This window comes from Mauremys reevesii, linkage group 13 (assembly GCF_016161935.1).
Source record: "Mauremys reevesii isolate NIE-2019 linkage group 13, ASM1616193v1, whole genome shotgun sequence".
NCBI classification, from domain to species: Eukaryota; Metazoa; Chordata; order Testudines; family Geoemydidae; genus Mauremys; species Mauremys reevesii.
In genome coordinates this window covers 48,414,715-48,441,996 of record NC_052635.1, presented here as the reverse complement: position 1 = coordinate 48,441,996, position 27,282 = coordinate 48,414,715, and the positions used below count along the sequence as shown (strand labels likewise).

General features: G+C 61.0%; 2 protein-coding genes across 4 annotated transcripts; both read left to right on the top strand.

The window, feature by feature from the left end:
* Positions 1 to 39: 39 nt before the first annotated feature.
* Positions 40 to 8,425, top strand: LOC120380398 (kunitz-type serine protease inhibitor B1-like). Its single transcript, XM_039498131.1, has 4 exons — positions 40 to 243; positions 676 to 849; positions 1,813 to 1,983; positions 8,176 to 8,425. The coding sequence occupies exons 1-4, from the start codon at positions 162 to 164 to the stop codon at positions 8,214 to 8,216; spliced, it is 468 nt and encodes a 155-aa protein (XP_039354065.1). The 5' UTR covers positions 40 to 161; the 3' UTR covers positions 8,217 to 8,425.
* A 2,415-nt stretch (positions 8,426 to 10,840) lies between these two features.
* LOC120380394 (papilin-like) lies at positions 10,841 to 24,824 on the top strand. Of its 3 annotated transcripts, none has more exons than XM_039498124.1 (8): positions 10,841 to 10,953; positions 11,388 to 11,561; positions 15,418 to 15,531; positions 17,401 to 17,541; positions 19,045 to 19,185; positions 19,586 to 19,729; positions 19,892 to 20,062; positions 24,643 to 24,824. In XM_039498124.1, the coding sequence occupies exons 1-8, from the start codon at positions 10,872 to 10,874 to the stop codon at positions 24,681 to 24,683; spliced, it is 1,008 nt and encodes a 335-aa protein (XP_039354058.1). In that variant the 5' UTR covers positions 10,841 to 10,871; the 3' UTR covers positions 24,684 to 24,824. The 3 variants fall into 3 exon arrangements, with proteins under 3 accessions (XP_039354058.1, XP_039354057.1, XP_039354059.1); XM_039498123.1 differs by having other exon boundaries at positions 15,415 to 15,531; XM_039498125.1 differs by lacking the exon at positions 15,418 to 15,531.
* Positions 24,825 to 27,282: the final 2,458 nt, after the last annotated feature.

Here is a 27,282-nt window from a genome sequence, read left to right as displayed (position 1 = left end):
CTCTTGCAGGGCCCTGCTGCTTCCCTGTTCCCTTTGGGAGGGGCAGACATCGGGGGCGGCTCTCTTGTGCAATGTCCCCTCCTGTGACGGCAGTGCCGGGCTGGCACGATGGTATATAAGCCGGTGCAGCTCGGCGCTGGGCATCCTGGCACAGCAGCACCATGAAATCAGGCCTCCTCCTCCTCCTGGGCCTCCTCGCCCTCTGGGCTGAGCTGCCGCCTGCCTCTGGGCAGCTCCGTCAAGGTGAGGGCTCCCTGCCCCTGGCTCCCCACCCAGCCCGGCAGCCAGCGCTTCCCTCCTGCCTGCCCCCAGCCCTGAGCCTGCCTAGCCCCGTTCGCTCTCAGCAGCTCCTGCCCCGTATCCCCCACGTGAGAGCCCCTCGCAGCATCCCTGGGCCTGCTGCCAACCCGTGTCTCTCACCCCCGGGCGTGGGGCTGTCCCCGGGCCTCCCCCATTTCGCCCCAGTGAAGCCTCCTGGCTCTGTCCCCCATGCCCCAGAGACGCTCACAGCGCTCACACGTTAGCAACAAGGGCCTCGTTTAGCCCCATCTCCCGCCCCAGGCACTGCAGCTTCCATCGACCCTTGAGACTGGGCCCGTTAGTTTCGAATCAGGCAGCTGAGATCCTTTGCAGGGTTCCCCCTTCCTTCCTAACCCGTCTGTCTTTGCCCCATAGCGAACGCGATCTGCAGTCTCCCTGCGGATCCCGGCCCGTGTTTAGCCTACATGCCCAGCTACTTCTACAACTCGACCACCAAGAGGTGTGAGCAGTTCATTTATGGCGGCTGCCGGGGCAATGGGAACAGGTTTCCCAATGTGGACGAATGTCTCAAGACCTGTGGAAGCTCAGGTAAGAGCAATAGAAACTCAGCTAGTTGGGTCATGAGCTGGGCAAAAGGATGTGAATGAAAAGCAGCTGGGGCCACAGAGACTGATCTCCACTCTAATGACTGACTGGCTGCATCACAGCAGTGCCTAGAGGATCCAGCAGAGCCAGGCCCCCATCATGCCGGGCGCTGCAGAGATGCAGTGAGAGGCAGCCCTGGCCCCGAGGAGCTCACAGTGTGACCAGGCAAAGGGAGGAGGGCTGAGGACGAGCGTGGGAGAGGAGTCCATGGTACAGCTCATGCTGGGAGATGAATCTAAATGGAAGGTCCCTGAGTCCTGGTAGCTGCATTCCAGCCGGCTCTGGAAGGCCCCTGGCTAGGGCGTTAATGCCAATAACAATCCTGCTGAACACGTCTGTTCTCTGGCACCCAGAACCGCAGACCTGCTGGCCCGGCTCAGAGGAGTCATGCTCATCTCTGGCACAGCTGGGGCGGGGGCTGAAGGAGCAGGAGTGAGTCCCAGTTTCAGACACTTCTGTGCTGGAGAAATGGCTCACACAGCTGCCATGGGTGCTGGGCATTTCCTCTCTAACCCTGGGAGAGCGCCCACGAGCCCAGGTTGCCTTTGGCTCAGGGATCCTGGGGTCCAGAGAGCCGAAGCAGCAGCCACCTTCCGGCGTTATTTGTTACAAGCCGGGTGTGCAGACGCTCTTTAGCGTCATCCTACATTATCACTGTTGTTGCTGAGGGTGCAGTCCATAGTTCATCAGTTATTGGCAGTGGACCACATCCACCCTGATTGAATTGGCCCTGTCAACACTGGTTCTCCACTTATGAGGTAACTCCCTTCTCTTCCTGTGTCAGTATAATATGCCTGCAGCTGTAATTTTCACTCCAGGCATCCCCACTTCCCCTCCAGTCTGGGTTCACTACCTAAGCTCCCTTGCAGATCTCTGCCCTTCTTATAACCCATCGCCTCTCTCCAGGTGACATTTGCCGACTCCCGCCTGAGACGGGCCCTTGCAAGATGTACATCCGTCGCTTCTTCTACCACCCGGCCAGCAGGACGTGCAAAATATTCATCTACGGCGGCTGCCAGGGCAACGGGAACAACTTTAGAACTCTCCAGGAGTGCCAGCGGGCCTGCAGGAAACGCGGTAAGGGGACCAAGCGCGTGAACCCGCTCACCTGGGCTGGGCAGCTCAGCGAGCTGGGACAGCCTGAGAATTAACACATCTGCTGGTGGGACTGGTCCCCAGGAGTCCAGGGTGGGAAACGGGACTAAATAAAAATAGCTTGCTCGTTCTGGGGGCTGGATTCTAGTCCTGCTGTGGGAGGTCAGGGCAGGGGAGACCATCACGAAAAAAATGTTCAGCGTATGAATCTGTGCCATAAGTATCATAAACAACCAGCCCTGGCTGTACCGTGAAGGAGCCCTGCATGAAATGGCCATGAGCAGTCGTATGCACGTGTGGACTGAGAGTTTGCATACACAGTCTGTAACTGTTAGCAAACGGGGTTTGCAGTTGCACATACGTTTTATCTGCCTAACCTTAGTTTCTGAAAATCCGGCCCTAAACGTTCTTCAACCAATATGTAAATGAAGTGACCATTAAGAAACGGGTTTTCATGGGGTTCGGATGTGCGCACGGCTCTCATGCCCTCGTGACCAAGTCCTCGACATCCCCCAGAGCATTAATGCTTGTGCCTAGAAACCTGCCCACCCCAGAGTCCAAGCAGCCTAGTGAGCATCAGTTCCTTCTGTTTGGGGGCTTTATCCCCATCTGTCCTTGTGATCTCAGCTGCAAACTCAGTGATGGGAGGAATCCACTAGCCCGACTCATCCTCACGGGGGCAGGGAGGGCAAAACAACAAACATCGTTTGTCCTCTTTAATGCCCCACAATAGTCCGTCTGGTGTCAATGGCCCGTTCCTGTTGGCAGGACATAACAGCTTCTGCAGGAGATCAGCCATTCACACTAATTCACGGCTTTCTCCCCTCTGGCGAGTTACACAGTCACAGGGACTCACCATATGACTGCTCAAATATTACCGTACACTATGGGATACGGATGCTGTAAGCGAGATGAATGCAGGCGGCAACACACCAGCATTCAATAAACACTAAACAGATTCCTGTCATCCCACCCCCTGTGTTAACACCACGAACGCACAGGTGAGCCAGACTGATTCCAGTGCTGTACCGGATTTACCATGGCGCCAGTGGCACCATAGGGCCGGGCCCAAGCTCAGAAGGGGCCCGTAACACTCGCTTCCCCCCCTCTGCAGAAACAGAGCCTCAGAGCAGCCTGGATCCAGCATGGGAGCTGAGACCCCACGGGGTCCTGGGAGCTGTAGTTCCCTGGCCAGCTCCCTGCCTAGAGGGCCTGCCCTGGAGTAGGGAAGGAACTACATTTCCCAGCATTCCCTTGGCTGCTATCAACAGGAAAGGGAGGGGGAAGCTGTGAGACTCCATGTGCTGCAGCTTGCTGTGGCTGGGGAGCTGGCTGCTAGAGCAGGGTGGCCGTGTGAATGGGGAACAAGTGTGCCCAAGGAGTCGAAGGCTTTGGCCCCGATATCACCCTCAGAAGACTTCCCCAGACTGGCTTAGGGATGCTGGTGTCACCTCGCCTGGCAGCCCCCAAAGAAGGAACCAGGTGGACTAAATAGACAGTGCCCCCCTCTATCTGAAGCCTGGCAAGGGAGGTACGTGGGTCCCACCAGAAGTTATAATGGTAAGTAAGGGAGGGGAGGCTCTGCTAAAGGACCTGGGCAGCTTCAGATACAGCACAGGAGGATTTCCACTTCTGAGCCATGAAAATAGAAATTGACTTTTTCCTTTCCAGGTGTATCTAATATTCAGAAAGGAAATCTAGCACCTGCCTTCCAGATCTGAACACCTCAAAATTCAGGAGTGCTCAAGCTCAATGTGGGCAACTGTTACTGCATTTCTCCCAAATCAAATATGCGGATTCACTGTCATTTGCTGTAGAAAAAGTAGGATAAAAGTGAGCAACAAATGCTGGGGTCTTCCCAGTGCTAACTAGGGCTGGAATTGCTATTTTCAACAGCCATTGCCATTTTTTTTTAGTTTTGTTTGTTTAAAAGGAAGACAGTGATATTGCATTGGCAAATTCCCCACAGAAACAAAGAGTGGAACAAAAGAATAATAAACACTCCTCAACTTTTCCTCATTTATGTAGGACAGTCTTAGAATATGGATCCAGATATCCTCCAATCACACAAGCTGAAAATTGTTCCACTTTACTGCAGTTCTGTAACCATGCGGGAACCAGTCCTGTCTGTGTTCTGTGCACATCCCAAATTCCTGCTGAATGCAGAAGTGCCTTGATTTTGTGACCATCCCACCTGATCTGTTCAGCCCTTGTAAGCGAAGCAGGTTCACATTTAGTAATTGGGTGGGAGGCGTCTCAGAAAGCATTAGGTGCTGTAGGAGGTGTTGCTTATTCACTAGGTGATGTGAGACCTTCCTGTTACACTAGTAAACCAGTGCCGCACAGCAGGCACTTTGCTCCTGGAGTCTAGAATGGGGCCTTTGCGTCTATACACAGCCCGTTAAAGACAATGAAAAGCCTCCCACTCACTTCAACAGGCTTTGGACAGAGCTGGTTATACACGGGGTAACTCCACTGTCTTCACAGGGTCCTGGTCTCACAGCAGAGGGGGGGCATGTGAGCTTGTTGCAGGGCTGCTGCTCAGGGATGGGAACCTCCTGGCACCCCAGCCGCCAAAATCATCCAGGCTGCACTTTCTGCACGACTAGGTGCTGGCTGAGGGGGGCGTGGGAATTGGTGGCCTCTGCTGCAGGTGATGGGAGTCTCAGGTATTTAAAGCCATGGCCTAGGGGAGGGAAGTGCCTAACTCCAGAGTCTGCAGCTGCCTAGGGCCAGGGCTGAGGATTTAGAGTCCCTGGTGCTGCCGTTGCAAGGTTCAAGCACGCTCAGCCCTGGCATTGCCACCCCTCCTGCGGCTAGTAGCTGCAGCTGGCTAAGGCTGGCCTCTGGGAACTGGCCCCATGGCTGTAGCCAGAGAAGCTGCAAGTGGCTCTGTGACTACTGGGGCCATTAAGCTAGAGCAGATACAGACGCTGGAGTTAACCTCAAGGAACAGAGGTCACCAGTAGGACAGGAACGTCAAGGGGAGCAGGGACGGAGGGAGCAGGTCAGGCTGGCAGAGGGAGCTTCCAGCTGGGTGGGAGCATGTCCAAAGTAGAAAGGAAACAAGCATGGGGAGAGGTGGTGGTGACCAGGTAGCAGACTAGCATGTAGATGGGAGCAGAGGGAGAGAGGCTGGTGGCTTCAGATTCCCAAGGGCTAAGGCCTGACTGTGGGGAGATGGTGTTTGCAGGTGGCTGGCTCACATGGCAGGATGGGGGCTGAGCGGGGGATCTGTCAGAACTGATCAGGTGTCTGCTGGCTTTAGAACTCTGAGCTGAGGCTAGCACCACATGCCGTGACTGGTGACGTGGGGGGTACTGGAGACATGGCTAGAGAAGGTCTGAATGAGGAAGGAGATAAATCTGTGGGGAGTTTCCTTGATCACTGTGAAAGTTCTGCTCACTGTGGACACTGGTGAACCCTCATGGGTACAGCTCAGTGAGAAGAACCGGGGGCTGAGGGAGCTGTGTGTGGCAATGCGTACAGTCATGGAGGGGTGTGTGATCAAAATGAAAAATGTCTCTGAGGTTCAGTATCGGGTATGCTATGGCACCACTGGCACTGCCCCACCAGGCCCACCCTCGGAGCGCACAGTGACTACATAGGGGCCCACAAAAGATTAATCCGGCCCTGTTCCAGCGCTGTGTCTGTCACCGTTCCCCTGAGACGCAGGGACTCGGATTGCCAGTGTCAGCCCACCCTGGCCTTGTTAGGGTCGGGGGGTGGGGTATAAAGCTCTGACCTGAGCAGGTAGTTGCCACGTTGCGCAGCTGCTGTCCTGTTGCTACATTTCGCGTTGGAACAGGAACTGACCGGCCCCTTCCTGAGGCCGTTGGGCGTTCAGCTGCTGAAGCAACTGCTCCCCTTCTCCTGTTGTCAAACGGAACAAACGGCTACCCAGGGAGGTGCCTCTTTCAGGGGTGAGAGCGCAGCTGGGACGAGCCCTTGGCCCTCCCGCCGGCCACTCTGCACCCATTGGAAACGCTGTTACTGTTATGGCCCCCAAAGGGGCTGGGCGCGGCACAGCCAGGATCTCCCATCAGCCCAGCATGTGAGACACGAGCTCTGTGCAGGATTCACAGAGAACTACAGAGAGACGGGGACTGGAGAGGGACTGGACGGGGACCCCTAGCTCTAGGGCAGAGGCCAGGGGTGCCCTGAGCGCAGGCCTGGGGGCAGTTTTCCATCTGGTATCTAATCTCTCACTGCTGTCTCCAGGGCTGGTGCGTTTCTCTGAGGACCCCGCTCAGCCCCACATGGAGCTGTTGGGCTTTGTTATCAGCCAGGTGGCTCAGTGCCGTGGGACCGTTCTGTCTTCCAGAGAAACCCGGGTTCTGCCGCGTGTTCCCCCAGACACCATGGGGATCTGTGCTCTGCTCTGCTTCAGTGATGACGAGTGCCCTGCAGCAGAAAAGTGCTGCAGTGTTGGGTGTGGCCGCAGGGCCGGATTAACCTTTTGTGGGCCTGGCGCCAAACATATTTGTGGGCCCCAATGGGGGCAATGGAGCATGGCACGGGGTGGGGGGGGTCTGTCCCCGGGGCGAGGGGCTGGCCAGGGGCATGGCATGGCAGGGGCGGCCCCGCTTCACCCAGCCCAGTGCAGGGGACTATTTACTAACCGGCAATTGTCAGATGCACAGTGGCCTGCCCAGCCCTGTGCCGCCAGCATGGCCCATGCCACGCACACAGCCCCCCCCCAAAACCCCCATGACTCCCTATGGCCAGAACCCCCCCCAGACCCTTTGCAAATGCCCAGCGCCCTGCAGAACATCACCCCTGCCCAGTGCCCCCCTGCTCACAGCCCCCCCCCACAGCCCAGCACTCCACATAGAGCCCCCACTCCCTAGTGCCCCAACACACACATCTTCCCCCCCGCTCACAGCCCAGCACCCCACCCCCCAGGCCTCCCAGAGACCCACTCCCTCCCAGCCGCACTCACCGGCCCTGCTGGGAGGCGACTGTGTCTGCCAGGCTGAGCCGGCAGCGCCCCCAGCGCTGGGCCTGGGGCAGGGAATTGCTTCGGCCCCTCGGGAGTGGCGCAATCAGCAAGGCCAGAGCCTGCCCCAGCCGGGCTCCCTCAGGACCCACTTTACTGGAGGGGCCCAGACAAGCCCCCAGCACTGTCCCCCCCCCACCCCCAACTGGCTGAGACTGGCCAGGCTCCTGCACCATCCCAGGTGGCTCAGCTCTGGGAGACAGGCAGGGCCCCTCAGGTGGTGGGAAGCAGAGACTGCCAGAGCCGGAGGTGCACTGGGGTCTGGCCAGAGGGCTGGGGGAGCAGGGGAATGGGGCCGGGGGAGGAGAGGAGCCCTTGGCCAGCCAGCAGGCAGGTGGAGAGGAGCCAGTGGTGGGCGGGGGGAGCCGGTGGGCTCTCGGGGCGCAGTGCAAGCAGAGCAGGCCGGGGCCCCTTCTGAGCATGGGCCAGGCTCCCTGGAGCCACTGGCGTCTTTGTAAACCCGGCCCTGTGCGGCCGGACTTGCCAAACCCCCGCGGCAGGTGAGGTTCAGCGTAGTGCCGGGGCTCTGCCGAGCGAGTCCTGCCTCCCGCTGCACGGGGCCGTTCTGATCACCAGGCACAAGGGCTCCCTGCCCCCATCTCTGAGCGCTGGGAGGAATCGGGGTGACGCAGACAGGGGCAGGGCCCCAGCATCACAGACCTGCTCCGAGTGACCCAGCTCCCCCCAGGCCTGGGGTCTGCGTGGAAGCTGGGAGTGCAGATTGCCCTCTCCCCCCACGGTGCTCCCAGCTCTCTGGGGACGAGGCGAAGGGCTGCGGGAGGCTGGCGTGGAGATGGGGAGAGGGCTGCTCAGGGGTGATATCGGCTGGCTGGGTCTCCTGCCTCCTCCCCGGGGCTGCTCTGTGCCAGGGAGTTTGCCCAGTGGTGGCTCCCGAGGTCACCCAGCCCCGTGCCCTCAGCCCTGCTGCAAGGACGGCGATTGCCTGGGAAGGGCCGGGAGCAGCCGCATCCGCCGTGCCCCCGACCCCCCCCCCCCAGGCAGAACCGCTCTGCCTGCACCTGACACCGAGGGGCCCCCTGCGTGCCGGGATCTCTGTGCCCAGCCCTGCGCATGAGGCGGTCCGGGATTGCAGGTCCTTGCTGCTGTCACCTCCCTCCCTGCCCCCCAGCCTCAGGAGCAGCCCCTGGCCTGACCGACTGTCCCTTCTTCCACAGGGCCGACCAGAGAGAGAGACCGGGACGAGCCGAGAGCGTGACAGCAGGGCCTGTGGGGGGATGGGACAGGATCCGCCAATCCAGTCCCCACCTGACACCCACCCCCAGTCGCCCGTGGGCCTGATCTCGCCCCGCACGTGGCTTGTGTAATAAAGAGCTCAGCTCAGCTGGCCTCCCTGTGATTTCCTGGCTTGGGCCTCACTGTCCCTGCATGTCCCCCGGGACAACCCCCCTGCAGCTGGAGCCTGTGCCCCAGGCTCATGTCCCTGGTGAAAGGGGGTCTCCTGGGGGGTGGCAGGCACTGGACAGTGTCACTAGAGCGTGAGCTGCCCCATAGTCCCTGGCTCCAGATAGCAGCTGTTTGTGTGCTGGAGACACCAGATCCCGAGGATCGCAGTCCCCGGCCCCACAGGACCTTCGCTACAAGAGGAGCATGTTCCCTCTGTAGCCCCACCTCTCGTAGCATCTCCCCAGCGCAGCGAGCTGCAGACGGTGCCCTGGGGCTGCATGAGCACGGCTTCGCCCCGCAGTGGCAGCCTGGCTCTGCCACCCTGAGACTCCCCGCAGACGCTGGGGCCGTAGGACTGTCCCTTTGGGCAGGAGAGGGGCCTGCTGCCGGAGGCCGGGGGTGTGAGCCGATGGACCCTGCTCCCTTCCCACACTCCGGCTTGCTTTTCCATCCCCACCGGAGCGACCAGACCCGTGGGACCTGCCTCTGAATCCCAGGGGAAAGACTTTCTCTGGGGTTCCTGCTCCGGACCCCAGCCACACCCGACATCAGCTAGAGCCCTGTTGCTCAAAGTGATCAACTTTGACTGGTGCTGGGTTACAAATCACTTTAGTACTGAATGCAGGGGTAGGTAGTGAAATGTTGTCAGTGTTGTTGTCTTTATTGCATGAATAAAGGCGACCAGGACTGTGCTTAACCTGTCCCAAATGAGGGGATCACCTCAACTGAAAGGACCTCGTTAAGCCAGGGGCGTGAATGCCAGAGCCCTGTGAGAGTAAGAGGGGTGGGGATGGTGTCCCAGCCAGGCGGTGTGGACTCTCCCCAAGGGTCCCCCATCTGGGTTAACCTGGTTTCTTCCCACTGTTCAAAGACAGAGCTAAATAGGCTCCATTAGAAGCCTTTGTTATTGTAAGTGTTTAAATGAGAGCTGAAATCACTGGTGGTGGGACAGTGTTTCTGCCCAGCCTGGGAAAAGCTGAAAATCACTCTGCAGAGGTCACAGCAGAGAGGTGGCCACAGTAGATAACTGACAGTCAGCTGGCGGGAAGGGCGAACAGTCAGCCTGCAGAAGCAGCAAACAGGCGGCCGGTGGGAGTGGAATGAGCGGCTGGCACGGCAGCCAGAAGAGAGGGACCGTGGCTGGCAGGGCGACCAGCCAGAGCAAGTGCTCAGATGGCAAAGCAAGCCAGGTGCCTTCTGCCTGAGGCGGGAGGGGAACTCACACAGCTGCACCTGACTGGCCAAGGACATTCCCCGTGAGTGGGGTGTGGTGAGAGAAAAGGAAAGGGGGAGGACCAATGGGAAATCAGGACTCTGAGGCTGACAGTCCCCAGGGCCAATGGGGAGAGGCCAGTGCTCCAGGTCAGGCTGATTGACAGGGCAGCCAGGCCAATGAGGGAGTGAGGAGCATGGGGTCCCATGTGAGGTGGAGCTGCTGGGTCAGAGGGGCAGAGCTAAGGGGAGAGCAGGAGTCGGGCTGGGCTGGAGGCAGGATGTGAGTGGGGCTGGGGCTGGGCACATGAGCGGCTCGGGAGTCCACGGGCCCCAGGCACAGGGTGGGATCCCCAAGACCGCCCCACGCCCCTGCCCCACGCCCCTCATCCAGTCACACCCCAGAGACGAGGGTCAGCAGCACAGAGACGTGCAAGTCCCGGCGTTAGACATCAGCTGAGGGCACCCGCGGTGCGGGGGGGACAGAGATGGAGGGGGCGGGATCCAGAGCACAGGACACACACGCGGTAGCCCAGGCCATTGGGGGGCTTATCCCTGCCCCCGAGGGAGCGTCAGAGACCCGGTGCGAGAGCGAGAAGGACGTAGCGACCCCTCCCTTAGCCCCCAGCCCACGGGGGCAGAGTGCCAGGGGCAGGGGCGGGTTCTGGAGCTGTCCCTGCAGCCAGCTCTGGGGAGGGGAGGGCGCATGAGTCCTGCTTTGTGGGCCATGGGGAGCTGCCAGGCCGGTGTGCCCAGCGTTAGGAATGACAGTGGCAGGCCTGGGCCCAGCAGCTCCTCACGGGAAGCAGCAGAGGGAAGAGGGAGGGCTGGAGGCGAGTGAAGACGCGTGTGTGTTGGGAGAATGACAGATCTGGCTCTGGGGAACCAGCTCTTTGCCATGATCTGAGAGCGTCCTGTCCTGCACAGCTCCCGGGGCTGGCGCTAGGTGGGCTTCACGAGAGGTTCGCTCCAGGGAGGCCCAGTGATCAGTGGCCTCTGGGCTCAGCTGTTTGCCCCAGGCAGGGCGTGGAGCCGCCTGGAAACATGAAGTCACCTCTGCAGCCTGTTATTACATTTCCACCTTCCTCACCCAGGGACGTTTCCCAACTCTTGCAGGGCCCTGCTGCTTCCCTGCTGCAGACACCAGGGGCGGCTCTCTTGTGCAATGTCCCCTCCTGTGACGGCAGTGCCGGGCTGGCACGATGGTATATAAGCCGGTGCAGCTCGGCGCTGGGCATCCTGGCGCATCAGCACCATGAAATCAGGCCTCCTCCTCCTCCTTGGGCTCCTCGCCCTCTGGGCTGAGCTGCCGCCTGCCTCTGGGCAGCTCCGTCAAGGTGAGGGTTCCCTGCCCCTGGCTCCCCACCCAGCCCGGCAGCCAGCGCTTCCCTCCTGCCTGCCCCCAGCCCTGAGCCTGCCCCCACCCTATTCGCTCTCAGCAGCTCCTGCCCCGTATCCCCCACGTGACAGCCCCTTGCAGCATCCCTGGGCCTGCTGCCAGCCCGTGTCTCTCGCCCCCGGGCATGGGGCTGTCCCCGGGCCTCCCCCATTTCGCCCCAGTGAAGCCTCCTGGCTCTGTCCCCCATGCCCCAGAGATGCTCACAGCGCTCACGCATTAGCAACAAGGGCCTTGTTTAGCCCCATCTCCCGCCACAGGCACTGCAGCTTCCATCGACCCTTGAGACTGGGGCCCGTTAGTTTCGAATCAGGCAGCTGAGATCCTTTGCAGGGTTCCCCCTTCCTTCCTAACCCGTCTGTCTTTGCCCCATAGCGAACGCGATCTGCAGTCTCCCTGCGGATCCCGGCCCGTGTGAAGCCTACATGCCCAGCTACTTCTACAACTCGGCCACCCAGAGGTGTGAGCAGTTCATTTATGGCGGCTGCCGGGGCAATGGGAACAGGTTTCCCAATGTGGACGAATGTCTCAAGACCTGTGGAAACTCAGGTAAGAGCAATAGAAACTCAGCTAGTTGGGTCATGAGCTGGGCAAAAGGATGTGAATGAAAAGCAGCTGGGGCCACAGAGACTGATCTCCACTCTAATGACTGACTGGCTGCATCACAGCAGTGCCTAGAGGATCCAGCAGAGCCAGGCCCCCATCATACCGGGCGCTGCAGAGACGCAGTGAGAGGCAGCCCTGGCCCCGAGGAGCTCACAGTGTGACCAGGCAAAGGGAGGAGGGCTGAGGACGAGCGTGGGAGAGGAGTCCATGGTACAGCTCATGCTGGGAGATGAATCTAAATTGAAGGTCCCTGAGTCCTGCTAGCTGCATTCCAGCCGGCTCTGGAAGGCCCCTGGCTAGGGCGTTAATGCCAATAACAATCCTGCTGAACACGTCTGTTCTCTGGCACCCAGAGCCGCTAGCCTGGCTCAGAGGAGTCATGCTTGTCTCTGGCACAGCTGGGGCGGGGGCTGAAGGAGCAGGAGTGAGTCCCAGTTTCAGACACTTCTGTGCTGGAGAAATGGCTCACACAGCTGCCATGGGTGCTGGCATTTCCTCTCTAACCCCGGGAGAGCGCCCACGAGCCCAGGTTGCCTTTGGCTCAGGGATCCCGGTGTCCAGAGAGCCGAAGCAGCAGCCACCTTCCGGCGTTATTTATTACAAGCCGGGTGTGCAGACGCTCTTTAGCCTGATGCAACTTGGGGTGCGTGATGATGTCACTAAGATACATTCAGGGTTCCCCAGTCACCCAGCAGCCACCCCAGCCGGGGACTCTCCTGAGAGTTACTGGCTGGTGTCACTCCGTGTCCATCTGATCAGCCGTGAAAGGCGATGGGATTGTCAATACTACGGACAAGGTCCTGCAGTGCATCCTCAGGCAAACTCCCGCTCCAGCCTCCAGGCCGTTCCCTGAGTCAGGGCCTGAGGGTTTCAGAAATGCCCCGACCCTTGAATCAAGGCATGTCCCTTGTATTTCAGCAGTGGGGGGCCTGCCCACGCTGGCAATGTGCCTGGGGGAGCCAGGGTGTCCCCGCTGCAGACAGGCAGAGGACACGCACACACAGGCTGCAGGGGCTCCTGGCAGGCGGATGTTCAAAGTGCCCCAGCATGTTAAAGGAGAGCTGGGGGGTGCCCTGACTCCCATGGAGTTGCCTCTCTGGGAGGTGATGAATCACCCCGGGGGCGGGGGCTTGCAGGAGGCAGCCCTACCCCACTGCCCTGTCTCACAAAAGAAGCTTTTATAAAAAGGAGAAAACCCAGCAGTAATTTGGGAAAATGCTGCAACCAGTAAGTCAAACACCCGCCTGCAGCATCTTGGTGTCAGGGGCTGCTGGTCCCCCACTGAAACTCAGAGTAGGGGGGTTGGTTCCCCTCTCCCAGTACCAATAGAAAGGGGGAGGGCCAATGGAAAATCAGAACTCTGAGGCTGACAGTCCCCAGGGCCAATGGGGAGAGACCAACACTCCAGGTCAGGCTGATTGACAGGGCAGCCAGGCCAATGAGGGAGTGAGGAGCATGGGGTCCCGTGTGAGGTGGAGCTGCTGGGCCAGAGGGGCAGAGCTAAGGGGAGAGCAGGAGCCGGGCTGGGCTGGAGGCAGGATGTGAGTGGGGCTGGGGCCAGGTGCATGAGCAGCTCGGGAGTCCAGGGGCCCCAGGCCCAGGGTGGGAGCCCCAAGCCCTCCCCACGCCCCTGCTCCAGTCACACCCCAGAGACGAGGGTCAGCAGCAGCACAGAGACGTGCAAGTCCCGGCGTTAGACATCAGCTGAGGGCACCCGCGGTGCGGGGGGGACAGAGATGGAGGGGGCGGGATCCAGAGCACAGGACACACACGCGTAGCCCAGGCCATTGGGGGGCTTATCCCTGCCCCCGAGGGAGCGTCAGAGACCTGGTGCGAGAGCGAGAAGGACGTCGCGACCCCTCCCTTAGCCCCCAGCCCCCGGGGGCAGAGTGTGGGGGGCAGGGGCGGGTTCTGGAGCCAGCGCCACCGAGAGGCCGCAGGGGCCCCCGGAGAATGGCTGAGACTCCAGCCCCAGCCCCAGCCCCAGCCCGACCCCGCCTCCACCTCCACCTCCGCCCCTCTCCGGAGCCTCAGCGCCTCCAGGAGCCTCCCGGGACAGCGGCAGCGTGGCCCTGAGACCCCCCCCTCTGAGCCACGTGTCAGGGGGCGGGGCCCCGGAGCCCCGCCCCGCTCCGAGCCGCGTGTCAGGGGGCGGGGCCCCCGAGCCCCGCCCCGCTCCGAGGCGCGTGTCAGTGGGGCGGAGCCCCGGAGCCCCGCCCGCTCAGAGCCACGTGTCAGGGGCGGAGCCCCAGGCCCGCCCCGCTCCGAGGCGCGTGTCAGGGGCGGGGCTGCGAGCTCCGGGCCAGCGGAGGGAGCCGAGCTGAGCTCAGCCTGGAGCTCCCAGCCCCGCCCCTGACACGTGGCTCGGAGCGGGGCGGGGCTCAGGGCCCGCCGGAGCCGCGCTGCAGCTGTCGAGGGCGGGGCTGGAGGGCTGAGGCTGCGGGTGAGGGGAGCCGGGGTAAGGGGCCAGGGCCAGGCGGGGGTGGGTGGCGGCTAAGGGGCAGGAGTCCCAGGGGCAGTCGGGGGCAGGGAACGGGGTTGGATCGAGGGTGTTCCAGGGGTCTGTCAGGGCTCAGCAGGGGTGGATAGGGGCAGGGCAGTCAGGGGCAGGGAGCAGGGGTGGGGTTCCAGGGTGGTGGGGGTCTCTGGGGACGGTGAGGGGACAAGGAGCAGGATGGGTCGGGGATTCTGAGGGGGCAGGGCAGTCAGGGGGCAGGGAACGGGGTTGGATCGAGGGTGTTCCAGGGGTCTGTCAGGGCTCAGCGGGGTGGATAGGGGCAGGGCAGTCAGGGGCAGGGAACGGGGTTGGATCGTGGGTGTTCCGGGGTCTGTCAGGGCTCAGCAGGGGGTGGATAGGGGCAGGGCAGTCAGGGGCAGGGAGCAGGGGTGGGGTTCCAGGGTGGTGGGGGTCTCTGGGGACGGTGAGGGGACAAGGAGCAGGATGGGTCGGGATTCTGAGGGGGCGGGCAGTCGGGGGCAGGGAACGGGGTTGGATCGAGGGTGTTCCGGGGTCTGTCAGGGCTCAGCGGGGTCGGGGCAGTGGGGACAGGAGCAGGGGGTCTCTGGGGCGGTGAGGGGACAAGGAGCAGGATGGGTCGGGGTTCTGAGGGGCAGGGCAGTCGGGGGCAGGGAACGGGGTTGGATCGAGGTGTTCCAGGGGTCTGTCAGGGCTCAGCGGGGTGGATAGGGGCAGGGCAGTCAGGGGCAGGGAACGGGGTTGGATCGTGGGTGTTCCGGGGTCTGTCAGGGCTCAGCAGGGGGTGGATAGGGGCAGGGCAGTCAGGGGCAGGGAGCAGGGGTGGGGTTCCAGGGTGGTGGGGGTCTCTGGGGACGGTGAGGGGACAAGGAGCAGGATGGGTCGGGGTTCTGAGGGGGCAGGGCAGTCAGGGGGCAGGGAACGGGGGGGTTGGATCGAGGGTGTTCCGGGGGTCTGTCAGGGCTCAGCAGGGGGGTGGATAGGGGGCAGGGCAGTCAGGGGGCAGGGAGCAGGGTTGGGGTTCCAGGGTGGTGGGGGGTCTCTGGGGGACGGTGAGGGGACAAGGAGCAGGATGGGTCGGGGATTCTGAGGGGGGCGGGCAGTAGGGGGCAGGAAGTGGGTGGGGGTCGGATAGGGGGCAGGGCCAGGCTGTTTGGGAGGCACAGCCTTCCCCACCCTAAAGCTCATTCAGCGTTTGGATGCAGGGAATGAGGAATGTCAAGTCTTGCCCAGTCTGGGGTGGAGCATCAGACGCGCCATCACTGGTGCTAGAGCATGTGAAAAATGTATGAGAGTCACTAACATTTTCCTGATGCCCAGCAGCTGCTGCAACGCTTCAAGGGCAAATACTGGTGAACACGTCTGGTGAAGCCACTTTTCACTCGTTGCTCAGCTCCAGCATGTCCTATGCAGCACAGCGTTCTGCTGTCAACACAGGTACCTGGGCGTGCGAAAATGGGTCAGGGCAGGCGCCAGCCGTTGTTTGGTGCAGCTCAGTCATTGCCCGGGGCTGCATATGCCCGTGGCAGGGTGTGAGTAACACAGATTGATACTAAGCCTGTGCCTACACCACGGCCTCTCCGCCGTTTTGGGCGCCTGTAGCCCTTTCAGGGGCTGATCTCTCTTGTGTTCCCCAAGTTTCCCCTCACTTAAAAACGCCTCGCTTGTAAAACCAGACATAGAACTACAAACGGGTCACAGCCACTGGCATTGAACAATGGCTGAGTTTCTCACTGGGACCAGACAGTTACAAAGTAAGTCAACTGGAATGTAAATCTGGTGCTTACATTTCAGTGTATGGAGTTAGAGCTGCACAACAGGTCATTGTCGCTATGAAATTTTAGTTTGTTCCAACTTCGCTAGTGCTGTGTATGGAGCCTGTTGGTAACCAGGCAGATCTCTCGCTGAGGTGACGTACCCCCGGAAGAGCTCTGCGTACCCCAGGGGTTCACGTACTCCTGGTTGAGACCCACTAGTCTACACCACCACTTATCCAGTAGAGCTTACGTCGCTCAGGGGTGTGACTAAGCCACCCCCGAGCGAGATAAGTTACACCGACCTAAGCGCTGGGGAGGTTCTCCCACTGACACAGCTACCGCCGCTTGTTAGGGTGGGAGAGCGACTCCCGTCGGCCTAGAGGGGCTCCACTAGAGACTCTGGTGCAGCTGCATTGGGACAGCTGTGAGCTCTCTCGTGTAGCCAGAGCCTAAGTCTCGGAGCTGCCTCCCAGCCCTGCTGCCAGCGGGAAGCTCTCCCAGCTCTCGCCGTACCTGTGACACGTCAAAGCCTGAGAGCCAGACCTCTGGGCTGGTTCTGCCTTTGCAGAACAAAGGCAGAAGGAGGGGATGGCGCCTCTGGGTGCCCTTGGTTCCAACCCCCTCGTCACTGAGCTGTTGGGCGGGATGCGGGGCTTGACCTGTGTTATACGATGCTGTGTCATAGGCCAGGGTCTTTGCACACCCACAGGAATATATACCGAATAGAAACTGCTGCCCGGTGGCGATTCCAGTGGGAATTGCCCCAGCCGAGCCGTGGAATCACAACAGACCCTGCAGGGGAACGGGGTGGAGAGCACAGCAAAGAGGATTCACCCCGGAGAGGGGCCTTCTCTCTGTTTTGGTTCCCTTGTCTTGTTTGCTCTGACTTTACACTCGTTTCTGTCATGTAAGGGCCCTGCTGTGGTGGGGGCTTGCTGTGTGCTCCCACAGGTGGGACTGGTGCAGGATGGGGTTCATCGTTAATTCCTGGCCCCATCTCAAAGCAGGCCCATTGGATCCTCTCGCCAGCCCCCTCCCTGAGGCCTGTGTCTCCAGTGACACACAGTTGAAAACAGGCCCTGAAACTGGAAGGTTTCCAGGGCTCTTTGGGGAGTGGAGGAGGTCACCCCTGGGGGCTGAGCAGTCCGATTCCTCTGTCCCTGGGGAGGGGGTACAGGGAGGGAGAGTCCGTTGTCGAGACATGACCCCCTTGCCTCAGGCTGCGTCACTTTCCCCGGCTTGGCCGGTGTGTCTGCCCCAGGGCCGGCTCCAGGCACCTGGCTTGGCCGGTGTGTCTGCCCCAGGGCCGGCTCCAGGCATCAGCTCAGCAAGCAGGTGCTTGGGGCGGCCAAGGGGAAGGGATGGCATGTCAGGCTCTTCGGCGGCAGTTCGGAGGGAAGGACCTGCCGCCAAAGTGCCGCCGAAGAAGAAAGCGGCGCAGTGGAGCTGCCACCAATCGCGATCGTGGCGGGGTTTTTTTCGCCACTTGGGGCTGGCCCTGATCTGCCCCATGCTCTGTAACCCTGGTTCTCTTCCCATTTGTTTCCAGTGAAAAGAGGCGAGTGCCCTGCTCCCATCAAGGCGGGGGCTGCGAACTGCAATAACTTCTGCTCCACGGACGCTGACTGCCCCGGATCTGAGCGCTGCTGCAGTAACGGCTGCGGGAGGGAGTGCAGACTCCCCATAGGAGGTGAGGGGTTCTCCTTCTCCACCCAGTGCTGGGTTTACCATGGCGCTGGGCCCCTGCTCTGCTTGCACTGTACCCTGAGACCCCACCAGCCAAGGGCTCCTCTCTGCCCTCTGCCCCCTGGCCGGACCCCAGTGCAGCTCTGGCTCTGGGCAGTCTCTGCTTCCCACCGCCTGTTTCGCTCCCTGGAGCTGAGTGCCTGGGACTGATGCAGAAGCCTGGCCAGTCTCAGCCAAGTGTGTGCCGGGGGGAGACAGTGCCGGGGGCTTGGCTGGGCCCCTCCAGGCAGGTGGGGCTGATTGCGCCACTTTCGAGGGGCTGGAGCGATTTCCCGCCCTGGGACCAGCCCGGCAGCACAGTCACCTCCCAGCAGGGCCGGTGAGTGCAGCCAGGAGGCAGGGCATGGGGGAGAGGGTCTCTGGGAGACCTGGGGGGGTGCTGGGCTTGAGGGGGGAGATGTGTGTGTTGGGGCACTAGTGGGGGTTCTATGGGGGGTGCTGGGCAGAGGTGGCGCTGTGCATTTGTGGCAGGGTCTGGGGGGGCGCTGGGCATAGCGGATCCGGGGGGGCCCTCTGGTCATAGGGAATTGGGGGGGGGAGTGTTCCAGTGTTGGGTGAGGGGGGATGTGTGGCATGGCACAGGCCCGCCCCCGAGGGGAAGGGGCACGCTGGCAGCACGGGGCCAGGTGCGCCACTGTGCATCTGGCCAGTTTGTAAACAGTGCCCTGCACTGGGCTGGGCAGAGCGGGGCAGCCCCTGCCATGCCGTGCCCCATTGCCCCTGGCTGGGCCCTTGCTCTGGGGACCGACGCTGCCCCCCCCCCCGGTGCCATGTTCCATTGCCCCATGGGCCCACAAAACGTTCATCTATCCCTGTCTCCACCCCAGCCCTACATTGCTGCTGGGAGCCTGGAGCCGAGGGCTGGGGACCCCGTGGCGACACCCACCCCTTTGGGCTCCTTATTTTAATGTAACAAGGTGGCCACAGCCCCCTGAGAAAGTCTGGACACCTGCAGCCACGATAGCCCCATGAATCCTGCTTCCAGGGCCCAACCCCACCCCAACGGGCATGGGCCTGGCCCCCCCGCAGCCGAGGGATGGTCAGAACTCAGGCCGAGCTGGGCCTCCCTTGTGTGACACGGAGTACGAGGTTCCTGATGCGGGGGTGGAATCTCGGGGTATCCTGATTACAACGGTGGCGCTCAGGTGTTACGGGGATAAATCGACCATGTCTGCTGCTTCCTACCCAGTCCAGGGGCAGCTGCCCATTTCCACCCTGAGTTTGACCCGAACCTCTCAGATCCCTCCCAGTCCTGCGTTTCCAGGCTCCCCTGGAGCCCTACAGGCAGAGACATTAGCTAGCACTGACGGGGCCGTGTGTGCAAGGCCAGTGATCTGGCTGGGTGGGGGATCAGCCTGCTCAGTGCTCAGGGGAGCACAGGCTGCGGTTTCCATTGTCACTAGTCCAGACAATGCTGAGCCTGCTCTCTCGCTGTTCTGTTCCCCAGTAAACCCAGGGTACTGCCCGAAGTTCAACTCCGACATGATTACAATCTGCCTTGTGCAATGCAGCAATGACAAGGAATGTGGAGCTGGCAGCAAGTGCTGCAGCCTGGGATGCCATGTGCAGTGCGCACCGGCAGTGCCAGGTAACGCCGCACCTGGGAGCGGGGGTGTCAAAGGGAGGGGTGCTTGGTCCTGTGTATTAGATGAGCCCCCAGGACATTCTGTGTAATTCGCACGGCTACGCATCTGGGGCTGGGGCTGAGACTGGGCCAGGGAGGAAGGGGGCCTAAGTGACAGAGCTGGGACAGGCAGAGGACTGGCTGGAGAGGGTGTAGGGCCCATGGGCCTGCGGCTGAGCATGGGATGGGAGGGTCTGGCTGGAAGCAGCAGAGACCAGTCCTGGAGAGGCGCAGACCAGGACTCCAAGGAAAAGCCTTGGCCAGAGGTCAGATCTTGGGCCTGGCTCAGGTCCGTGGTGCAGGGCTGTGGGTTTGGGGTTTGTTCCCCGCAGAGACATGAGCTGTTCTTGTTTCCTTTTTCCAGCCAAACCCGGCATCTGCCCCAAGAGGACAGTGCTGCAGACGTTCGCTCCATGCGAGAATAAGTGCAGCGACGACAGGGTCTGTCCCAACAGGCAGAAATGCTGCTTTACTGGCTGTGGCCTCAGCTGTCTGGCTCCTGTAACAGGTACTAGCAGCAAAGAGAGGGGCATGAGGAGCCCTCAGGCCCACAGCACTTGCCAGGCATCCTGTGGGCCAGAGACATCCCCACTTCCCCCCCAGTCTGGGTTCACTACCTGAGCTCCCTTGCAGATCTCTGCCCTTCTTATAACCCATCGCCTCTCTCCAGGTGACATTTGCCGACTCCCGCCTAAGACGGGCCCTTGCAAGCGATACATCCCTCGCTTCTTCTACCACCCGGCCTCCAGGACATGCAAAAGGTTCATCTACGGCGGCTGCCAGGGCAACGGGAACAACTTTAGAACTCTCCAGGAGTGCCAGCGGGCCTGCAGGAAACGCGGTAAGGGGAACAAGCGCGTGAACCCGCTCGCCTGGGCTGGGCAGCTCAGTGAGCTGGGACAGCCTGAGAATTAACACATCTGCCACCGGGACTGGTCCCCAGGAGTCCAGGGTGGGAAACGGGACTAAATAAAAATAGCTTGCTCGTTCTGGGGGCTGGATTCTAGTCCTGCTGTGGGAGGTCAGGGCAGGGGAGACCATCACGAAAATCAGTTAAAAAATGTTCAGCGTATGAATCTGTGCCATAAGTATCATAAACAACCAGCCCTGGCTGTACCGTGAAGGAGCCCTGCCTGAAATGGCCATGAGCAGTCGTATGCACGTGTGGACTGAGAGTTTGCATACACAGTCTGTAACTATTCGCAAACGGGGTTTGCAGTTGCACATAGGTTTTACCTGCCTAACCTTAGTTTCTGAAAATCCGGCCCTAAACGTTCTTCAACCAATATGTAAATGAAGTGACCATTAAGAAACGGGTTTTGATGGGGTTCGGATACGCACACGGCTCTCCCGCCCTCGTGACCAAGCCCCCTTTAGCCCCATCTCCCACCCCAGCTGGAGACTGGGTCCCAGTTAGATTTGAACGTGGAGGCTGAGAGCCTTCGGGGAGTTCTCCCTTTTCTCCGAACCGTCTCTCCGGGCTCTGTAGCTAGAGAGACCTGCAAGCTCCCTGTGCAGCCCGGCCCACGTTCAGCCTGCGGTCGCAGCTACTTCTACAGCTCAGTCACCAAGACGTGTGACGAGTTCCTTTATGGCGGCTGCCAGGGCCAATTGGGCACTGGAGCCGAATGTCTCCGGACCTGTGGAGGAGCCGGGAGGCTGTGTCTACACTACCACTTTTGCCGTATGTTATTCAGAAGTGTGAAGAAACACACCCCTGAGCCACATGAGTTTCACTGACAGAAACTGGCTGTGAGTTCTCTACCTTGGTGTCACCAACCAGTTATTAAGTGTGAACTCCTCGGGCACCATAACAGCCTAACCAGGGCGTCCCAGACAGGCCCCTTGGGTACGCCGGTCTGTCTCGCCGCCCAGGTGAGTGCACCTTTGTGATACCTGGTTCCTTATCACAGCAATATTCAGCTGACTCCCAGCCCCAAAGGGCCAGTCACTGGCCTAGGTCAGTCGCACCTCAGATCTCACACCAGAGAGAAGGCTTCTAGCCAATCCTACAATAAACTATCTAAAGATTTATTAACTAGGAAAAGGAACCCAGAGAGTTATTTACAAGGTTAGTGCAGGTAAGCATAGATATGCAAATGAGTTACAATCTTAAATTTCATCAGGAAATAGAAGCTTCTATCATGAGCAAGCGCTCTATGCCCTTCAGGACTAACCCTGGCTGAGCAGCTGTGAATCTCTTGCTTGTGCCTAGAAACCTGCTCACCCCAGAGTCCAAGCAGCCTAGTGAGCATCAGTTCCTTCTGGTTGGGGGCTTTATCCCCATCCTTCCTTGTGATCTCAGCTGCAAACTCAGTGATGGGAGGAATCCACTAGCACGACTCATCCTCACAGGGGCAGGGAGGGCAAAACAACAAACATCGTTTGTCCTCTTTAATGCCCCACAATAGTCCGTCTGGTGTCAATGGCCCGTTCCCGCTGGCAGGACATAACAGCTTCTGCAGGAGATCAGCCATTCACACTAATTCACGGCTTTCTCCCCTCTGGCGAGTTACACAGTCACAGGGACTCACCATATGACTGCTCAAATATTACCGTACACTATGGGATACGGATGCTGTAAGCGAGATGAATGCAGGCGGCAACACACCAGCATTCAATAAACACTAAACAGATTCCTGTCATCCCACCCCCTGTGTTAACACCACGAACGCACAGGTGAGCCAGACTGATTCCAGCGCTGTGTCTGTCACCGCTCCCCTGAGACGCGGGGATTGCCAGTGTCACCCCACCCTGGCTTTGTTAGGGTGGGGGTGGGGGGTATAAAGCTCTGACCTGAGCAGGTAGTTGCCACGTTGCGCAGCTGCTGTCCTGTTGCTACATTTCGCGTTGGAACAGGAACTGACCGGCCCCTTCCTGAGGCCGTTGGGCGTTCAGCTGCTGAAGCAACTGCTCCCCTTCTCCTGTTGTCAAACGGAACAAACGGCTACCCAGGGAGGTGCCTCTTTGCAGGGGTGAGAGCGCAGCTGTGACGAGCCCTTGGCCCTCCCGCTCGCCACTCTGCACCCGTTGGAAACGCTGTTACTGTTATGGCCCCCAAAGGGGCTGGGCGCGGCACAGCCAGGATCTCCCATCAGCCCAGCATGTGAGACACGAGCTCTGTGCAGGATTCACAGAGAACCACAGAGAGACGGGGACTGGAAAGGGACTGGACGGGGACCCCTAGCTCTAGGGCAGAGGCCAGGGGTGCCCTGAGCGCAGGCCTGGGGGCAGTTTTCCATCTGGTATCTAATCTCTCACTGCTGTCTCCAGGGCTGGTGCATTTCTCCGGTCTGTCCCCAGAGCGAGGGGCTGGCCAGGGGCACGGCATGGCAGGGGCGGCCCCGCTTCACCCAGCCCAGTGCAGGGCACTATTTACTAACCGGCAATTGTCAGACGCCCAGTGGCCTGCCCAGCCCTGTGCTGCCAGCATGGCCCATGCCACGCACACAGCCCCCCCCCAAACCCCCAGGACTCCCTATGGCCAGAACCCCCCCCAGACCCTTTGCAAATGCCCAGCGCCCTGCAGAACATCACCCCTGCCCAGTGCCCCCCTGCTCACAGCCCAGCACCCCACATAGAGCCCCCACTCCCTAGTGCCCCAACGCACACATCTTCCCCCCCGCTCAGAGCCCAGCACCCCACACCCCAGGCCTCCCAGAGACCCACTCCCTCCCAGCCGCACTCACCGGCCCTGCTGGGAGGCGACTGTGTCTGCCGGGCTGAGCCGGCAGCGCCCCCAGCGCTGGGCCTGGGGCAGGGAATTGCTTCGGCCCCTCGGGAGTGGCGCCATCAGCAAGGCCAGAGCCTGCCCCAGCCGGGCTCCCTCAGGACCCACTTTACTGGAGGGGCCCAGACAAGCCCCCAGCACTGTCCCCCCCCCCCCCACAACTGGCTGAGACTGGCCAGGCTCCTGCACCATCCCAGGTGGCTCAGCTCTGGGAGACAGGCAGGGCCCCTCAGGTGGTGGGAAGCAGAGACTGCCAGAGCCGGAGGTGCACTGGGGTCTGGCCAGGGGGCTGGGGGAGCAGGGGAATGGGGCCGGGGGAGGAGAGGAGCCCTTGGCCAGCCAGCAGGCAGGTGGAGAGGAGCCAGTGGTGGGCGGGGGGAGCCGGTGGGCTCTCGGGGCGCAGTGCAAGCAGAGCAGGCCGGGGCCCCTTCTGAGCATGGGCCCGGCTCCCTGGAGCCACTGGCGTCTTTGTAAACCCGGCCCTGTGCGGCCGGACTTGCCAAAGCCCCGCGGCAGGTGAGGTTCAGCGTAGTGCCGGGGCTCTGCAGAGCGAGTCCTGCCTCCCGCTGCACGGGCCGTTCTGATCACCAGGCACAAGGGCTCCCTGCCCCCATCTCTGAGCGCTGGGAGGAATCGGGGTCACGCAGACAGGGGCAGGGCCCCAGCACCACCTGTCCTGACTTGGGCGGAAAGGTCCCAAAATGTCCATTTCACGTCTCGTTCCTGGGTGAATGACTCCAGGACAGCCTGCCTGACGCGCGGGGTGGTGCCAGCCTCTTCTTGCTGGGGGCGCTGAGGTGGGCCTTAGCCCCCTTCACTATGAGACCCCACCCCCCGGCCAGGCCGAAAGCCGGGGCCAGACCATGGTAAGGGGAGCCCAGGCTGCTGGGGGGAGTCCCAGGCCCTCCGGCTGCCCTGGTCACCCTACCCCAGGGGTCAGGAAAACCGGCCTGGAGCTGCTCTTGGGCACCTTGGCCCCCGCCCAGGGCAGGTGGAGGGTCTGGGTCTCCCCACAGCGGCCCAGGCTCCCCTTCCCACGGCTTGGCTCCGGCTTCTGGCCTGGCCAGAGTGCGGGGCCGGGGCGAAGAGGCAGTGCAGGGGACGTGGCCACAGAGGGTCTGGGGTTCCTGCCTGTGTCTCGTTTTTACATTTTGAAAAGGTCACTCTAGTCACAGACCTGCTCCGAGTGACCCAGCTCCCCCCAGGCCTGGGGTCTGCGTGGAAGCTGGGAGTGCAGATTGCCCTCTCCCCCCACGGTGCTCCCAGCTCTCTGGGGACGAGGCGAAGGGCTGCGGGAGGCTGGCGTGGAGATGGGGAGAGGGCTGCTCAGGGGTGATATCGGCTGGCTGGGTCTCCTGCCTCCTCCCCGGGGCTGCTCTGTGCCAGGGGGCTTGCCCAGCGGTGGCTCCCGAGGTCACCCAGCCCCGTGCCCTCAGCCCTGCTGCAAGGACGGCGACTGCCGGGGAAGGGCCGGGTGCAGCCGCATCCGCCATGCCCCCGACCCCCCCCCAAGGCAGAACCGCTCTGCCTGCACCTGACACCGAGGGGGACCCCTGCTTGCCGGGATCTCTGTGCCCAGCCCTGCGCATGAGGCAGTCCAGGATTGCAGGTCCTTGCTGCTGTCACCTCCCTCCCTGCCCCCCAGCCTCAGGAGCAGCCCCTGGCCTGACCGACTGTCCCTTCTTCCACAGGGCCGACCAGAGAGAGAGACCGGGACGAGCCGAGAGCGTGACAGCAGGGCCTGTGGGGGGATGGGACAGGATCCGCCAATCCGGTCCCCACCTGACACCCACCCCCAGTCGCCCGTGGGCCTGATCTCGCCCCGCACGTGGCTTGTGTAATAAAGAGCTCAGCTCAGCTGGCCTCCCTGTGATTTCCTGGCTTGGGCCTCACTGTCCCTGCATGTCCCCCGGGACAACCCCCCTGCAGCTGCCATCTCTCCCATCGCTCTGGGCACTGACGTGCAGGGTCCTGGCTCGCCCCCACTCCCGTTTCTCAGCCAGACCCAGACCCTGCTCCCAGCACTCAAGCTGCTGGCGATGGTGACGTAGCCTGACTCACCAGCGCGGCCATTGCCTGGGCCTAGCCCTAGCGAACGGGCTGCATGTTGGCAGGGCCAGGCAGCGAGCGGGGTCATGGGACTGCCTCTGATCTCAGGTGCTCCTCCCTTTTGCAGTGGTGTGCAGCGCTGACTGGAGCCCGGGACAGACACTCTGGTGAGAGGCCCTGTGGCCTCCCAGTTCCTAGGTTATTTCCTTCCTGACACAGGGAAGCTGCAGGGAGACAGGCTCGTTCTTTGTGGCCTGCTCATCTGCTCCTGCTGCCCAGCCTTTGTCACTTCACAGCCCCTGGTCTGCCCTGGCTCAGCGGCCAGCTGGGCTGTTAGCTGGACCCAGCAACAGCCTCCGTCCGGGGAGCGAGGGGACGGGGGCTGGGGAGCAGAACTATTTCAGAATCAGATGTTTGTGAAGTTCCTCCTTAGGCCCCAGCAGGAATTTCAATGCCTTGTGCCCGGCCCCACCCAGTGCCCTCATTCCGGCTCCCCAAGCGTGTCCTCAGGAGGCGAGGCCCTACCCCTCAGGGCCTGGCAGGCAGTGCAGCGTCACCAGCCTCGATTCCCCACGCAGCCCAATGGGATGCCGTGTCTGTCCTAGTGGTGGCTGTGCAAGCCTGCGGGCGCCGCTGCGTCCCGCTGAGATGTGAACGGAAGGTTCCCCTATGCAGGGTGAAATTCCCCCTGCACGGAGGGACCCCAAAGGACTGAGGCATCTCTTCAGCAGCATTGCTAACCACCAGCGTTCACAAGCCAGGAGTCAGACCCCCAAAACCACGAGATTGGCTTAAAAATCATGAGATTTAAAAAAGCAAAACAAAAAACATGGGATGGGTTCTGTTCCTTTGATGTTGGGCCTCTCGGCCTTCAGGCTGCTCTGGGACCGTGTCTCCTAGCGTTTCTCTGCAGCCAGGGGTGCTAGAACCTAGCTGGTTGTTGTAAATGGAAGCTGAGATTCTCCTGTAGCCTTAGGCTGCTGGGAGTGGACGACAGGGGATGGATCACTTGGTGATTCCCTGTTCTGTTCATTCCCTCTGGGGCACCTGGCATTGGCCACGGTTGGCAGGCAGGACACTGGGCTAGATGGACCTTTGGTCTGACCCAGTCTGGCCGCTCTGATGCTCTTATGAAATAGAGGGTGAAGAGAAGCACTAGTCAGCGGCAGACTCGTGCTACCGCCTGCAAGCTGACGATGGAGGGCTAGCTCTGCGGCATGAAGGCATGGCTGCTAGGGCAGGCGGTCCTGAGCGAAGGTTACAGTGCGGCCTGCATGCTCCGCACAGGGGTGTCTGTGTGTGCTGGGATGGAAGGTGCTTTAGGGCTCTGGTGCTAATCATCGATGAGCGGAACGACACGTATTTCCCACCTGCTAACCCCCTGCATAGCAGGATGAGTGGAACTGGAGTCAGAGGACCCATGTTCCCCAGAGGGTCTGTGATGGCAGGACACCAGTGGAATGGGGGAGTTGGGCTGGAAGCGGCTCGCCCACGCGGGCAGAGCAGTGTGCGGGGTTTACTGAAGCTCCACCTGGCCACCTCGACCTGCGCTCAGCCTCACGCTTTGCTAGGGAACCGCGGTGGCAGGGCTGAGCTGTGAGTTCTGTGCAGGGCAGCGGCTGGAGGTGTGATCCAGGGAACTCCGACTACGCCCCCCGGAGCCCTGGCCTTTGCAGGCACCGCACTGAGAGACATTGATATGACCCCTCTCTCATGAGACAACACGCTGGCAGCTTGCCCCCTTGGTGAAGGATCCCGTTTGTTTTTTTCCATCCCAGACGAAGCCTTTGATCTCAGTCACAAGCAGGACACCCCACCCCTCCTGGTTCCTGTCGATTTTCTCTCTTGTAGATATCACCGGTATCTGTCTCAGTGAGCAAACAGGCGTCCCTTGGCAGACACACAATACACAGAAGACTCGTGGCCAGACTGAGAGGTAAGCGTCTGTTACCCGCTGCCTGCAAGGAACATGGCCAAGGCTGTCACCTTCTGGCAACTTCCCTCCCAGCACTTTGAGAATATGATTTGCAGTGCAGAGCTTTGTGCAATGATTCTGATGAGCAGTGGGCTACTGGCTGATGGTGGAGACCTCACATTCCTCTCTTTGGTGACCTGCATCTGACCGAGGGGATCCCTGTCAAACCCTCTGCACTCCCTGTGCTCGCTGCCAGGTAGCTCCAAGAGGTTTCTGGGTCACAGATGGCAAGCGCCACAGACCCTCGTGGGGAATCCAGCCACACGAGCGGTGGCTCTGTTCAGGATGCGCTGTCAGAATTGTATAG

Excerpts from the sequence above, each read along its gene's own strand:
- LOC120380398 (XM_039498131.1), top strand. The coding sequence starts at position 162 with ATGAAATCAGGCCTCCTCCTCCTCCTGGGCCTCCTCGCCCTCTGGGCT. Across the intron at positions 850-1,812 it reads CAAGACCTGTGGAAGCTCAG|GTGACATTTGCCGACTCCCG; the intron begins GTAAGAGCAATA and ends GCCTCTCTCCAG. Across the intron at positions 1,984-8,175 it reads GCGGGCCTGCAGGAAACGCG|GGCCGACCAGAGAGAGAGAC; the intron begins GTAAGGGGACCA and ends CTTCTTCCACAG.
- LOC120380394 (XM_039498123.1), top strand. The coding sequence starts at position 10,872 with ATGAAATCAGGCCTCCTCCTCCTCCTTGGGCTCCTCGCCCTCTGGGCT. Across the intron at positions 10,954-11,387 it reads CTCTGGGCAGCTCCGTCAAG|CGAACGCGATCTGCAGTCTC; the intron begins GTGAGGGTTCCC and ends TTTGCCCCATAG. Across the intron at positions 11,562-15,414 it reads CAAGACCTGTGGAAACTCAG|CAGCTGCTGCAACGCTTCAA; the intron begins GTAAGAGCAATA and ends CCTGATGCCCAG.